This window comes from Phoenix dactylifera, chromosome 1 (assembly GCF_009389715.1).
Source record: "Phoenix dactylifera cultivar Barhee BC4 chromosome 1, palm_55x_up_171113_PBpolish2nd_filt_p, whole genome shotgun sequence".
NCBI classification, from domain to species: domain Eukaryota; kingdom Viridiplantae; phylum Streptophyta; class Magnoliopsida; order Arecales; family Arecaceae; genus Phoenix; species Phoenix dactylifera.
The window spans coordinates 20858242-20872441 of record NC_052392.1 but is presented as its reverse complement, the minus strand read 5'-3'; the positions used below and the strand labels follow the sequence as shown (position 1 = coordinate 20872441).

The 14200-nt window shown below is 48.4% G+C and overlaps 2 protein-coding genes across 6 annotated transcripts; one reads left to right on the top strand and one right to left on the bottom strand.

Annotated features, from left to right (window-relative positions):
- Positions 1-1310: 1310 nt before the first annotated feature.
- LOC103715991 (peptidyl-prolyl cis-trans isomerase CYP28, chloroplastic) lies at positions 1311-4803 on the bottom strand. Of its 5 annotated transcripts, XR_005513114.1 has the most exons (4): positions 3980-4803; positions 2211-2831; positions 1835-2097; positions 1311-1726 (listed from the first exon to the last, which is right to left on the bottom strand). XR_005513114.1 is itself a non-coding variant. In XM_008803810.3 (2 exons), the coding sequence occupies exons 1-2, from the start codon at positions 4764-4766 to the stop codon at positions 1889-1891; spliced, it is 996 nt and encodes a 331-aa protein (XP_008802032.1). In that variant the 5' UTR covers positions 4767-4796; the 3' UTR covers positions 1728-1888. The 5 variants fall into 5 exon arrangements, 2 of the variants coding, with proteins under 2 accessions (XP_008802032.1, XP_038985343.1); XR_003387338.2 differs by lacking the exon at positions 2211-2831 and having other exon boundaries at positions 3980-4796; XR_005513113.1 differs by lacking the exon at positions 1311-1726 and having other exon boundaries at positions 1728-2097.
- Positions 4804-8556: 3753 nt separating this feature from the next.
- LOC120110817 (collagen alpha-1(I) chain-like) lies at positions 8557-10131 on the top strand. Its single transcript, XM_039126576.1, has one exon. The coding sequence runs from the start codon at positions 8557-8559 to the stop codon at positions 10129-10131; it is 1575 nt and encodes a 524-aa protein (XP_038982504.1).
- Positions 10132-14200: the final 4069 nt, after the last annotated feature.

Sequence of the window (14200 nt, the reverse complement as noted above, 5' to 3'; positions counted from 1 at the left end):
GAATTTTTTTTAGCTTTTTTTAATCAATTTAAAATTATTTTCCTTCAATGAAAACAATCATGATCCATAAATTTGAACTTTTTCTAAATTAATTCTAAAAGTATTTTCTTTATTTAAATTAAACCTCAGAAAATTTTCAACTTTTGCTAAATCAATTTTAAAACTTTTTTCCTTCAATTAAAATCAAATCTGAATCCATAATTTTTTAACTTTTCACTAAATTGATTTTAAACATAATTTCCTTCAATTAAATTAAAACTATTTTAAAATTATTCTTGATCCAAAACTTCAAAACTGTTGTCCTTCAATTAAAGTTAAATCTCAATCCATATTTTTTTAACTTTTTGCTAAATTATTTTCGAAACTATTTTCCTTCAATTAAATTAAATCTTGATCCATTTTATCCATCTCTGAATTAAAACCGAAGTTTCTCAAACCATTTTCCTTCATTTAAAATTAAATCTCAATCCATTTTATCCATGCGTAAATTAAAATTTGAAGTTGTGAGGAACTATGGTATGCCTTTTCTCGTTTCCATCTCCTTTATTCAATTGTTTCTCATAAAATTTTTAACTTCTTGCGAGATTAGTTTTAAAACCATCATTCTTCAATTAAAGTTAATTATAGATCCTTTGTTGTTTGTACTCATTTCATCTCAAATGAAATACGTGGTGGCTTCCCACTATTTTGCTTAAATAAATCAATCTCAAATCATCATAAATTAATTTTAAAACTATCTGCCTTTAATTAAATTTAAATCTCTATCCATTTTAGCTGTCAGTAAATTAAAATTTGAAGCCATGAGAATTTATGATGTGCCCTTTTTTTTTCCCCCTCCCCTTTCCATTCTCTTTTATTCAATTGTTTGTGGTCTATGCGCATGGATGTCTTGAGACCATGAGACCTGCGAACTATATTTGATGGGGAAAGCCATGAAAACAGCTAAAACTTTTGTTTTAATGGTTCGATATTTTTGAGGCAGAATCAATCAAGTGTTTCACATCAATCAAGCATGCCTAGCTGGTGAAAAAGATAATTCGGAGTATTCGTCAGCAAGCAAGCATGCCTAGATATATCCATCCACTTCCTAATTTAAGTAGAAGGCTTACGAGATAGACAGCTACAAGATGCACAATGTAAAGAATGAATGGAAGGTGATATTTTATTTTCTTCCACTTTTTTTAGATTTAGATTAGATGGTTTAAATGATTCTATTGGAGGATGGTTTTAAATATCAATCGTTTAAAAGAATTCCAAAGATATTAAGCAGATTGACTGATGCCAAGCACCATTAATGTACATTTTCAACATTAACCAAAAGTAAGATCCATATCCATGAACCTTAATAGTTTTCATGAAAAAAATCCACTGCAAGACCAATCTATCACTTATTAGTGTATCCCTTCCTCAACAAATTATAGAGGAAACAAAAGCATCCAGCAGAATCAGTAAAACCATGCAAAATCAAAAGAGTTGAAGAAAATAGACAGGATATTTTCAGTGTTTTTATCTTTTATGAATAGAAAATTGTAATGTTCGGGCATTAGCCTTTTTACTGTGCTGTCATAAACATCTCTGGCCGAGCTGAAAACAGGGTTGGAGAATCTATCCTGTCGACTCTGGGAAATGTTTCGTAGCTAATGGCATCAGCTGGACATATGAACATGAAAGAATATTCATCCTGGGCCTAACTAATGTCATGCTGCTGAAAAGAGACATCCTGGGGCTGCAGAAGAAGCATAAGCAAATCAATAAGATTATGAGCCACAGCAAATGACCCATAAAATGTATAGATGTACAGTTTTCTCAAACAAAATGGAGAAGTATTATTTACCCAGGTACAATAAAATTAATTCCCTCTTTAAGTTATACACATCACTCCAGCATGTCAAGGTAAATTGGGAGAAAGGGAAGGCTTTGCCACCTTGAGCTCTCCACAGTCGCTGATATAAACTGTTTTCAGAGGCCGATCCCACATCGTGCGAGCCACCTGAGCTCTCTCATCACCAATGAACTCAGCAAAATCATTGAACTGACGAATCCTTTCGGCTGGTTTATAGGTGGGAATGGTAGCTATGGTGGTAACAACATCCAGTCCTGAAAAATAAAATGACAGTCTATTTCTCAAGATAGAAAATATACATTATTCATCATAAGAACTGATCAGTCTGTTAGTTGATAGAAAGGAACAATACTGAAGCAATCTTAACTGTTAAATGAAGGCCTAAAAAGGAGCTTGTTGTATACATAAAGAATATATATGAGTGAGGATCGACTCCTCGGAATAGCAATGGCCTTTTCCCTTCAGTTGAGAATTTATAAATTACAGGGCTCCAGCGAGTGTAAATCTGCCAAATCCCCTGCTTGAGGTCATGAAGTCTTCCTCAAACATTATATCTAGGGCCAATTTTTAAGGAAAAATAATATGACACCAATTAAACAGCAAGGCAACACAAGAAAGGAGCATACTGTCAGATATTTAAACTATAGAACACAGGAAACTATAAGGATATACTCTTTATGAAGCTCTTACTCGCACCATCTGCAATGTCCTTAACCTCACTTATCACAGGTAATCTTCAGAGCTGCCACATTATCACAAAATGCAAATCTTCTGCAGCATCAGCAAAAGTAGCTGGCTATCCTCAAGCAATGATGCCAATCGTTCTATTCTTTTCTTCTCAGCCCTTTACATCATCTCCTCTTATAATCCTAAATAGCATCTTCTTAGCATACTGGGTAATTTCTGACCTTATCAACCTTCAAGCCAAGCACAATAACACCATATTATCCAAAGATGGTCGCATATGGCTAGATTTTGAACTGCTTCTCTGCAATAACTACCAACTAAGAATCACCAACTGCAGCATTTCAGACATCTAAGAGTAAGCGCATCACCAGACTGATAAATTTCCATTAATATTACAAGCAACAGCCAGGACAATTTTGAACCTGGAAAAAACATATATGCTACCCAAAAACCAATCTTTGTCTCGAGGTCTGCAGAACAATCAGATAACATAGTGACTCCATCCCCACAGGAGCTAATCAGACACAGTCCAACCCTCACTTAAGCACATGGTTTTCACAGTCAAAAGCTAGGCCTGTTTTTAATCATTTGGCTCCAAATAGTAGAAAACCTATCCAGATCAGACCAAACCTAGCTTAGAAAATCTTTCACTCAATTGTAGAACCACATAAAAACAATAAAAGTGGTTTAAGCATATGTGGAAATATATATCAAGATTCAATCTTAGAAGAAGGGATCACATAATTTGTGTATCGAACTCATAGTTGAACTTGTCTATCAGCTAAAGGGTAGTCTCATTCACAACTAACAAATGACTAACAATCAATCGACCAAGACGGTTATCGCATCCAAACTCACAGTGACAAATAACGATCAAGCCAAGCTCTGGTTGCTTGCTTATGGAAATTATATATTGCTTTCTGCTATACCCATTACAAGAAGGACCTCCTTTCTCACATGAAGCTACCAAACCCAATAAAGAGAAAAAAAGAACAAAACAAATAAGACAAATGGTTTCATCAAAGAAAATGTTGGATATATGCTTTAAGAGAGGCCAAATTTTGAAATGCTGCTTTAAGCACTCAATAGAATTGAATTCTATAGAATTATGTGCATCAGATGATATTTGTATCAAGTATATATGGACACAAACATTCAAGCATGTGACTCAAAACAGATACTCATAATTGTAGACTATTACACAGAAACACCTATTTATGGGTTTTTATAGAGGTTGAACCTGGTGCTGAACACTTGAGAAACTCAGATGCTTGCAGAAATCATAAATCAGACATTGGAACAAAATGAAAAATCTTTCACCAAAATTTCCGTACAAGTTAGCATTCTTCCTCCAACTTGAGCCATAAAAATATGTTTTTGAATACTAGAGAGGCGATTTCCATACATTAAGTGCAAGCATTTTTTCAGCTAGTGCTGAAACTGACTCACCTTCAAGCACGGTCCCGAAGACAATGTTCTCATTGTCGAGTTGCGGGCATGGGCCGGGCCCCGTCGTTACCAAGAACTCAACATTGTGGTAATTGGGATCGAGTCTGATCACCTCGTCATCGTCGTTTTGGGAGAGGCACAGCGAGAGCGTTCCCGGCCTCGAGTGCTTCAGCTGGAACGCCCTCGAGTCGACGGTCTCCATGTTCCTCGCGAGGTTCGGTGGCGGCCGGACCTCGCCCTTATCCCGTCGGCCCTGGCGGCCGGCGACGAAGAATTGTCCCCGAATGACCTTGTGGACGAGGGTGCCGCGGTAGGCGGCGGAGGCGCACATAGCCTTGAAGTTGGCTACGGTCTGGGGGACGAGCTTGCCGTAGAGGCCAAAGACCACGCGGCCGAGGGGCTCGGGGTCGGGGCAGGCGGCGAGGTCGGAGCCCACGGGGCGGTCGGAGCGGAAGTAGCTTGGACAGAGGCTGAAGTCCATGTAGACGCGCTCAGTGACGGCGGCGGCGGAGGGGGACGAGGGGGCGGGGGAAGAGGCAGATGCATCGGTGTCCGCAGCGGCGGGGAGGGGTAGGAGAGAGGCGGCCGCGGCGGAGGAGGAGAGGAGGAGGAGGGACCGGCGGTTGGGGAGGGGGTGGGGATTTATGGGGATGGGGATGGGGTTAGGGTTAGGGTTAGGGTTTTTGGAGAGGGGCGGTGGGGAGACGAGGAGGCGGCGGCGGCGGCGGCAACAACGGTGGTGGGGAAGTTGGGGAGGGAAGGAGACAGCGATGGCGAGGGAACCCATGGCATGGAGTCGTGGATGACATGATGTTACCCGGACGAGAGACAGAGAAAGACGGAGGAGAGAGAATATCTGTGCGAGTCCTGCATAGGAAAGAAAGAATGTATAGTAACAATTGACTTCTTTAGATGGAACAGTTTACTTTGGAAGAATGGATTAGAAATTCTTGACTTGATTTATTCTGCTTAACCTGTATGAGTGATGGAAATAAGATTGCCTTTGATTTTTTTTTTTTTTTTTTTTGGAAGGGGGAGGGGGGAATAAATATTTCTGAATATCTGATATAATCAATTATTTTTAAAAACATAAAACCAATAATAGTTATGGAAATACGAGCGACAATAGTGGCGGTAGTGAGGTTAATAATAGTGTTGGTGATGGTAATGAAGCGAGGATATGATGGTGGGTGACTATAGTGGTATGGTAATGGTCGTGATGTGAAGATGATAATATAGCGGAGGCTGCATATTTGATAATGATGGTGGCGGTGTCAAAAGACAATGATGGTGATAAAAAAATATAAATGTTTTATTTTTAAAATTTATGAAAGTAAGAATTTATTACTTATTTCTAAAAAATACTATTAATAATAACAAATAAAAATAATGCCAGTAAATAATTTTAACTTTTGTAATTTGTTAAATTAGAAATTAGATAAAATAAAAGTGATGCGAAATAGGCTCTATGACTTTTTTTTTCAAAAAAAGTTACACTCTTAATATCAATATTAATATGAAACATGTTCTTCAATTCGATCCGGAGATAATTGAAACACTCATGTGAAAAGTTTTTACGTGCAATAGGGGCTCGCAATCTTCCATTTCGTTCTCTTTCAATAGAATAAAATAATTTGTATGTAGAAACGGATAAGAGTAGTTATTATAGGTTGAAAAAAATGAGATGGTATAGGCTATCAACACTATTTCTACCAAATTCTAATTGATGGGAAAGTAAATCTCATCCATGTATTATGTTAAATTTACAAGTCAATTAACCATTAGCACTGGTCTGATATTTTTATTAAATTTTTTATTTCTATCCTCATGCTTAGCAATGCAGATCTAATCGAATATTATCTCTCTTTCAAGATTTTTCTTTAAAAAAAACTTAAAACAAGAGATTTGGAAATGAGAGTTGCAGCTTTTCCTTGTAACCTCATGCCATTCAGAGGATTTTATTTTTAATTCTATATTCAAAGCTCCTACAACACTCCTCTGCACCCTAATGAAGTGCCAATAATTTGTTAGGGAGAATTATTTTTCTTTGATTTTTATCTTTTAATCCTTTCAATTATGACATCCTTTTAGTTCGTTACAACTTTACTGTGAAAAAAGAAAAAATAAATACAACTAAAATAATTAAAAATTATCGATCACAATACATATATGCATGCATAATACTGCACAAGCTCGAAGGCATTGCACATGTTTGGCCTATGAAGAAAACAAATCATAACATCATGTTTTTTTAGGTTAGCGGACCCAAAACCAATTTATGCCCTCAAGCAAGAATCTATGGACAATTTCAGTTTTTATATTTCTGGTAGTGGCCATAGAACTATTATATAATCACTATATGTCAAAAATAACGATATATGAAATACAAAATTAATAATAGCCCTCTCTTACATGTATGAATCATGTTTTAGTATACTTCACAATACTTCTATAAGATTCCCATAAAATCATGGATTCTATGGTAATGAAAGGTTATTTTGCTCTAGCTTTACAAGAGCCAAGTGCAGATTCAATTCCTACTCCAGCATGCCATGATGAGGTCCCCTCTCTTCTTCTTATTCCTCTCCCCAAGTTTTCCCCTTTTCTTTGTAAACCGTTGGATTTGAAACCTATTACTTCGATCTTGTCAACTATCAAACGAAACACTTACTTTAGGAATAAAAAACGTAGATATTGCAAAGAGGGAGTTTGGCTTGGTCATAAGTACCAAGGATTTTTAAGTCTATATACTTGCTTAATTTTTTTCATTGCACAAAAAAATCTTTCCAAATCTTTCGGGGAACAATTGCTCTCTCTTTTCGAATAGGAGTTGGAATAATCTAGCTACAACTATGAGGCAAAAATCTATTTTAATGTCCAAAAGGAAGGATTTTGAGAACAAATGTGCTATAAAGGTACCATACTAAGAGATAGAAAGTGGATGAAAGAAAAGAGTCCCTAACAATGGATCATAGAAAGTTGAGCCTCGAGTGAAAATTCATTTTTTATGCTATTATTTGCTAGGTTTAATCAATGAGTTGCATTTTCTTGTCCAGCTATGAGGCAGAGCCTATCGAATGAAGAGAAAGAGAGTGACCTTAGAGATGTTACTGCTTCTTTATTAGTAAGATTGATTATGAGATCAATTTCTTTGATAGTTATAGGTATTTTTTTTACAATAAGCATATGAATCATCTGCTTCTTAACCATCCTATCTTATTAATAATAATAAAAAGGAGGGATTTAGGGTGTACTTTTGTTAACATAAACCTATCTGTGTATAGAAATGACAAGTGGAGTTCGCGCCTCCCTAAATAAGGCAAAGATGTTGATTCGAGAGCCTTTGAAATTGGGCTCCTCTTAATTTATCTTTCAAATAGTTGCATGAAATATGAATTATATATGTGAAAACCCATCTATAAAATTTAATCTCAGAGCCTCTATAGAATGACTTCTCCAAAGAGCTGGATTCTAGTAAACTATTATAGATCTTCTAACGAGAAAGCTTCACCCTCAGTTAACCATTTTTGGCGAAGACGGCAAAGTGCTCGCCGTAGTGTTTCGAAATTCGAACCCGGTGACGATAGAAAGACACGGAGAGGAAAACGGCTAGTATCCCGCCGTTGACAGGTTACCGACGTTCACAACGGCTAGTATCCCGCCGGAGCACCTCTCGGCGGTGTGCTAGGCGACGGGGTCTCCCCGGTGTTGCGGGAGGCCAGCCACCCAAGGTCTTCGGGCGGCGGGGCGAGCGACACGAACTGCTCGGCTCTGAGAAAGCGGCCCTGAGACGAGGCCGGCGCAGCGGACCAGGGGCACTGAGAAACCGGAGAACCCCTCGGCCGTGTGTAGGCGACGGGGGTTCTCTGGTGTTGCGGGAGGCCGGCCACCCAAGGTCTTCGGGCGGCGGGGCGAGCGACATGAACACCTCGGCGCTCCCTGGGCTACTCCAACTCCTACTCACTTTCCTCTTCTTTGCAGGGCTCCCGATGGATCCGAAGGGGAAGCAACCGGCGGGGACGACAACGGAAGGACCGGCGAGAGGAAAAGGTAAGGGCCCTGACGCTTGGACGAGGCCGGGGCCGTGGGTGACTCAGTGGCCCACGGCCGCGGAGGTGGAGCGGCTGAGCCGCTGTTTCCCGGAGGTATTGACTCCTCCGGAGGAACCGATTGCGGCGGCCCGACTCGAGTGGGAAGGGCGGGCGGCGGTGGCCCGTAGTTTCGGCCGCCGCGTCCCAGCCGAGTGGGTGGCGAAGGATGTCGCCGCCCGCTCAAAGTTGAAGGAAGTGGTGGCCGTCCCGCTTGCGAACGGCTACCTGGCCCTGAGGTTCCGGTTGACGGAGGACCGGGACCGGGCGTTGAGCGACGGCCCGTGGGTGGTGGCCGGGCAACTGCTCGCCATGACCCCATGGGTTCCGGACTTCGAACCCGGGGAGGAGGCTGTGTAGACGGCTACCGTGTGGCTCCGCTTGCCCCATTTGCCGCCGGAATACTGGTCAACGTCGACCATTTTCCATATAGCCGCTCGGGTGGGCCGGCCGGTCGCCGTGGACAGCGTCACGGAGCAACGTCAGGCGATGGGATTCGCCCGGGTGAAGGTGGTGGTCGACACCACCAAGCCTCTGCTACCTGGAGTGCTGATCCAGGGGAAGACGAAAGTGCGATGGCAGCCTTTCGTCTTCGAAAGTGTCCCGGCCCTGTGCTCCCGGTGCGGGCGAATGGGTCACCAGGCAGGGACTTGCCGCTTTCCGGCGACTCCTTGCGCTACTGGGGCTTCAGGTTCGTCCCCGGCGGAGGCAAACCCGGGGGCTGGGCCTGCTCAATCGTCTTCGGGCGGTGGGGAGGAGGCACAGGGACCGATCTATGGTCCCTGGATGGTGGCGTCACGGCAGAGACTCCATCGGGAGACTCTGCCGCCGCGGCCGGGGAAGACGAGCGAGCCGCACTCGGGGCCCGGTTCGTCTTCGACTCGGCCGCCGCCCCCAGTGGCTCGCCCAACCACGCCAGTGTCCCCGGCGGACACCGACGGCTGGCAAAAGCCAGCGAAGGTGGCACGCCGTCGGTCTCCGCTCGCCGTTGGGGGGGATGGGCACCCGGCGCTCTCCTTCGGCCCCCTCCAAGCTGACTCGGCCGACGATCTCCTGGTCGAGTCGGGGGACCCGGGGACGAGTCTGTGTCTCGGCGAAGGCCCGAGTCGGGCCGATCCGGCGCCCAGCCGGGCAGTTGCGGCCCGAGTCCAAACCCAGAAGCGGCCGAGGCCGCTGGTGGGCCTTGGCCCAGCTGGGGAATCTCGGCAGGGGGCCCAACTGGCCCTCACCGTTGTGGGCCGGGGCCAACAGCACGGGCCAGCCCAGCGCACCCGGGCCCATAGGGCCGGGCGCCGGGGTCGGGGCCGTGGGCCGGTGGGGGCGGCCCAGGATGGGGCCCGTGAGCTCGGCGCGGCTGACGCCGTTGGCGCGCCGCGCGCCGTTGTCGAGCCGCGCGCCGTCGGCGCGTCCAGACCCAGGGACGCACCGGGCGCTGAGGCCGCGCCCGGTGCTGTGGTCGCGGGGGCCCAGGTTCCGCTGGGCCCGCGCGAAGTTGCGCGCGGCCAGCAGGCCGCGCGGTCTGCTGTGGAGCCGCGGGTGGTGGGCCTTCCGGCCCAGCCCGCGGTTGTCTCCTTGGGCCAAGCTGTTGCTGGCCCAAAGGCCCAGCCAGCTTCGGGCCCGGGGAGTTGTGCCGTACCCGCGGTGCAGGGCCTAGGCGACGAATCTGCTGGGCCATTTCGGTATAGCCCCCCCTCTCGAGGAGAGCACGGTGGCCATGCCCCCCTGAGTGAGGTACAGCCATGGGATGTGCAGGGTGGTACTGGCCCCGATGGAGTCTTCCGGTTTGGCCCTATGCCCCTGGTTGCGGGTGAGCAGGGGGAAGCCTCCTCTAGTGGGAGTAGGGCCAGGGATCACCTCAGGCCTTTTTCGGAGGGGTGTCAGGCCGCGCCACTGAGACCAGGAGAGGGTACGGACCACATGACTACTGTGCAGCGTATCAGGGCGGCAGTCATGCAGACCACATCTGACGAGCAGGGGGTGGGCCCAGGCATCGTACTTGAGGCTGGGCCCGCGTACCAGGGGGAGGATGGGTCTGAGGCCGACTACGTGGACTGTGATCCATGAGGATCCTAGCTTGGAATTGTAGGGGGGCGGCCAAGCCGTCCTTCATGTCTTTCTTCAAACGGTTAGTGCAAATTCACTGCCCAGAGATCTGCCTCCTTAGTGAGACCCGGCTATCTGGTGAGGGGCTTGCACGTCTGAGACGACGTCTGGGGAGGGACTGGGAGACATACGCAGTCGAGTCCCAGGGGTTGTCGGGAGGTATCTTGCTCCTGTGGAGGCGTGGGGTGGCGACCTTTGATGTCTTCCATAACTGCTCTCAACAGGTAGTTATGGTTGTATCGGCACCTGACGCTCCTCCGTGGGTTTTGTGTGGGGTGTATGCGAGCACGAATTACAGGGTCAGGAGATTCCTCTGGCAGGAGATTACCAGTCTCACTGCCCAGGGTGTCCCGACAGTTGTAGTAGGTGACTTCAATTGCATCCTGAGTTCGGGTGACAAGAGGGGAGGGGCAGCCTTCACGGATAGAGTGTACAGGAGGGAGTTCCACGATTTTGTGTCACGTACGGGCCTGGTGGACTTAGGTTACTCAGGACCTCAGTTTACTTGGTGCAATAATCAGCTTGGCAGTGCTAGAGTTTGGGAGCGCCTGGACAGGGTCTTTACGTCCCCAGACTGGTTTCTTCTCTTTCCTACCTGCAGGGTCACTCACTTACCGCGGATCGCCTCGGACCACTGCCCCCTGCTGATTTCTACATCATTGGGACCCAGGCATTACAGCCCCTTCCGCTTTGAGAAGGTTTGGCTATCGTACCCCCAGTCCTGGGATATTGTACGTGATGCATGGCGCCTCCCGGTGCGTGTCGATGCTATGCACCGGGTATCACGCAAACTAGAGTTGGCCAAGAGGCGTCTCCGGCGATGGAACCGCGAGGTTGTGGGCGATATCTTCCGGAGAGTGGAGGGGGTTGAGACCGCGATCTCCGAGTTGCAGTCGAAAGAAGATTTGGAAGGCACGCTTTCGATGAACGATATGAGTGACCTTCGGGGGCTCCTAGCGACTCACCACTCCCTTCTATGACAGCACGAGATCTTCTGGCGTCAGAAATCTCGAGTCCAGTGGGTGCGGGAGGGTGACCGCAATACTAGTTTCTTCCACCGGACTACAATCATTCGGAGGCAGCGGAGCACGATCCACTCGCTGCGAGATAGGTCGGGACATCGGGTGGAAGGTGAGCCCTCCATTCGTCAGATCTTGTTGGATTTCTTCCGCACTAGATGGACGGAGGAGGAGGAGTCCGACGACAGTAACCCCCTCCCTCCTCCGCGGGTGGATGTGAGGATCGAGGATGATGAGAACGCAGCCCTGGTCCGACCGGTGTCGGCACAGGAGGTACAGGAGGCAGTTTGGGCTTTGGCTCCAGACAAGGCTCCGGGACCAGATGGGTTCCCCCCGTTCTTCTTTCGACGATATTGGGGTATTATTCAGACAGCGGTGGTAGAGGCCATTCAGTGCTTCTTCTCCCAGGCGGTGATGCCAGGGGATTGGAAGGCTACCTTCATCATGCTCATTCCGAAGCGTCAGGAGGCGGCCGAGCCCTGCCACTTCAGACCCATTAGTTTGTGCACAACCTTGTATAAGGTAGTGGCCAGAATTATGGTTCGGAGGATGAAGCCCCTTCTGCCTGGCATCATCAGTCAGGAGCAGGGGGCGTTTATAGCTGGTAATAACATTTTCCATAATGTTCTGCTGGCTCAGGAGATGATGTGGGACCTTCAGCGAGCATCGAAGCGACATAGCCCGATGGCTATTAAACTGGATATGGAGAGAGCTTATGACAGGATCAGATGGAGATTTCTTCAACAGACACTGGAGCGTACGGATTCCATAGGCAGTGGATCGGTTGGGTGCTGGGGTGTGTCAGGAGGCCAAAGTTTTCGATTTTGGTCAATGACACACCTTCTCCTTTCTTTGAGTCTACTATGGGGCTGCGTCAGGGATGCCCTTTATCTCCTTACTTGTTTATTCTTTGTGCTGATATTTTGTCTCGTGATTTGCAGAGGGTGTGTGCCCGTAGGGAGCTGGAGGCCTATGTTCCCGCCCCGGGGGCTAGTCCTCTTTCCCACTTACTCTTCGCTGACGATTGTCTTCTTTTGGCCAGGGCGCGGGTTTCTGATGCACGGGTCCTTCGTAGGGTGGTAGCAGATTACTGTATGGCGTCGGGCCAGAGAGTTAACTTCCAAAAGTCAGCTGTCCGCTTCAGTCCGAGCACGGAGAGCAGGGTTAGACAGGAGATTCGTGGGATCTTGCAGATTCCTGAGCAGGAGGAGACATTGACCTACCTGGGAGTTCCCATCACAGGCCGCAGATTACGAGTGGCAGAGTGTTCCAGCCTGGTGCAGCAGGTGGAGAGCAGGTTGGAGGGATGGAGAGCAATTTCCCTATCTATGATGGGGAGACTGACTTTGATCAGATCAGTGTTGGGGTCCATGCCAGTTTATCTCATGGCCAACACTGTGGTTCCGAAGACGACCTTACTGAGGATCGAGCGACTGTTGCGATGCTTCCTGTGGGGGTCACATAGCGGAGGCCGCGGGGTGCATCTGGTAGCCTGGGAGCACGTTTGCCGGCCTACCAGCGAGGGGGGTCTCGGGGTGCAGTCCCTGCTGGAGCGTCGTGAGGCTTTCATTGCTCGGCATGCAGCTCGGTTCCTGCTAGAGCCACACGGGCTGTGGAGTCAGGTGATGGCTGCCAGATATGGACGCGACGGCTCAGAGGTGGTATGGAGTGGGCGGCGAGTCTCCTTCATGTGGCGTGAGATTGGGAGGTATGTGCCGACGGTGTCGGCAAATACCAGGTGGATAGTCGGCGATGGGCGGAGTATTGATGTGACTGCGGACCCATGGGTGGACACTGTCCCACTGAGGTGCTGGCCGACTATGATTGATGCTGCGGCTGCGGAGGGACTGCGGGTTTTTGATCTTCTGGCCCCAGGAGAGTCAGCATGGGATGATGCCAGGTTACGTCAGCTGTTCGGGGGACACCTAGCTGAGAGGATCCGGTCTCTTCCGGTGCCAGGCTGTGGGGGGCCTGATGTCAGGGTTTGGGGCACCTCCTGCCGATCCAGGGTCCGACTGGGAGATCTCGCCGGTGTTATCCAGCAGGAGCATGAGCCAGGGCCGGACTACACTTGGATCTGGAGGTCAGGGCTTCACCCGAGGGCTGCACTCTTCCTATGGAAGGTGGCGTGGGACCATCTCCCGACGAGAGCAGCGCTGAGTAGGCGTGGATGTGGGATCCCTGCGGAGTGCGGGACATGCAGTGTGGAGGAGTCGGTCGACCACGTGCTTTTCCAGTGTACGTGGGCGAGGTCGGCATGGCAGTGGGCAGGGTTTCCGCAGGAGGTCTGGCATGGGAGGCCTCAGTTTTTACAGACGATGCAGCAGTGGTTGGTCCGCCCTCGGACATGTCAGGAGGCTATTCGAGCGACTTGCACAGCACATCAGATCTGGCTGGCAAGGAACGCTCGTACCCTCGGTGAGCGCAGGGTGTCACCGAGGTTCGTGGTGGAGCTAGCGCGCGTACAGGCATTGGAGATCAGATCCTCTTCAGATGGACCTCTGATAGCTCGGGACACCTGGGGTTCTCTTTCTGCTTCGGCAGCTTCTCAGATGGTGTTCTTCACCTGGGAACCCCCACCCCCGAGTTTCCTCAAGGTCAATTTCGATGGATCGGTTTTGGATGGAGGCGCGCGAGGCGGTGCGGGTTTTGTGATACGGGACCTGCACTCCAGAGTCGTGGCAGCAGGGGGCTGTCAGCTGTTCGGCACGTCGGTCCCCGGGGCAGAGTTACGAGCTGCCTGGGCCGGTCTTCGATATGCGAGGCAGGCTTTGCAGGCTGGCTCGGTTGTTTTGGAGGACGACTCAGCCACAGTTATCAGTTGGATTCAGAAGGGGCTGAGGGGTGAAGGCTCAGACCACCCCTTGGTTCGGGACATAGGGTTGATGTGTGGGGTTGGGGTGGCCATTCAGGCCAAGCATGTATTTCGAGAAGCCAATGGGGCAGCCGACTGGATGGCTGCCTTCGCGGCTCATCATTCAGGATATACCCTTTGGGTGGGGGAGGGGGAG

Bases quoted from the DNA above. Each gene is read 5' to 3' on its own strand.
- LOC103715991 (XM_008803810.3), bottom strand. From the start codon at position 4,766: ATGGGTTCCCTCGCCATCGCTGTCTCCTTCCCTCCCCAACTTCCCCAC. The intron at 2,098-3,979 runs GTGAGTCAGTTT...TTTATTTTTCAG, and splicing joins CTTCGGGACCGTGCTTGAAG to GACTGGATGTTGTTACCACC.
- LOC120110817 (XM_039126576.1), top strand. From the start codon at position 8,557: ATGGGATTCGCCCGGGTGAAGGTGGTGGTCGACACCACCAAGCCTCTG.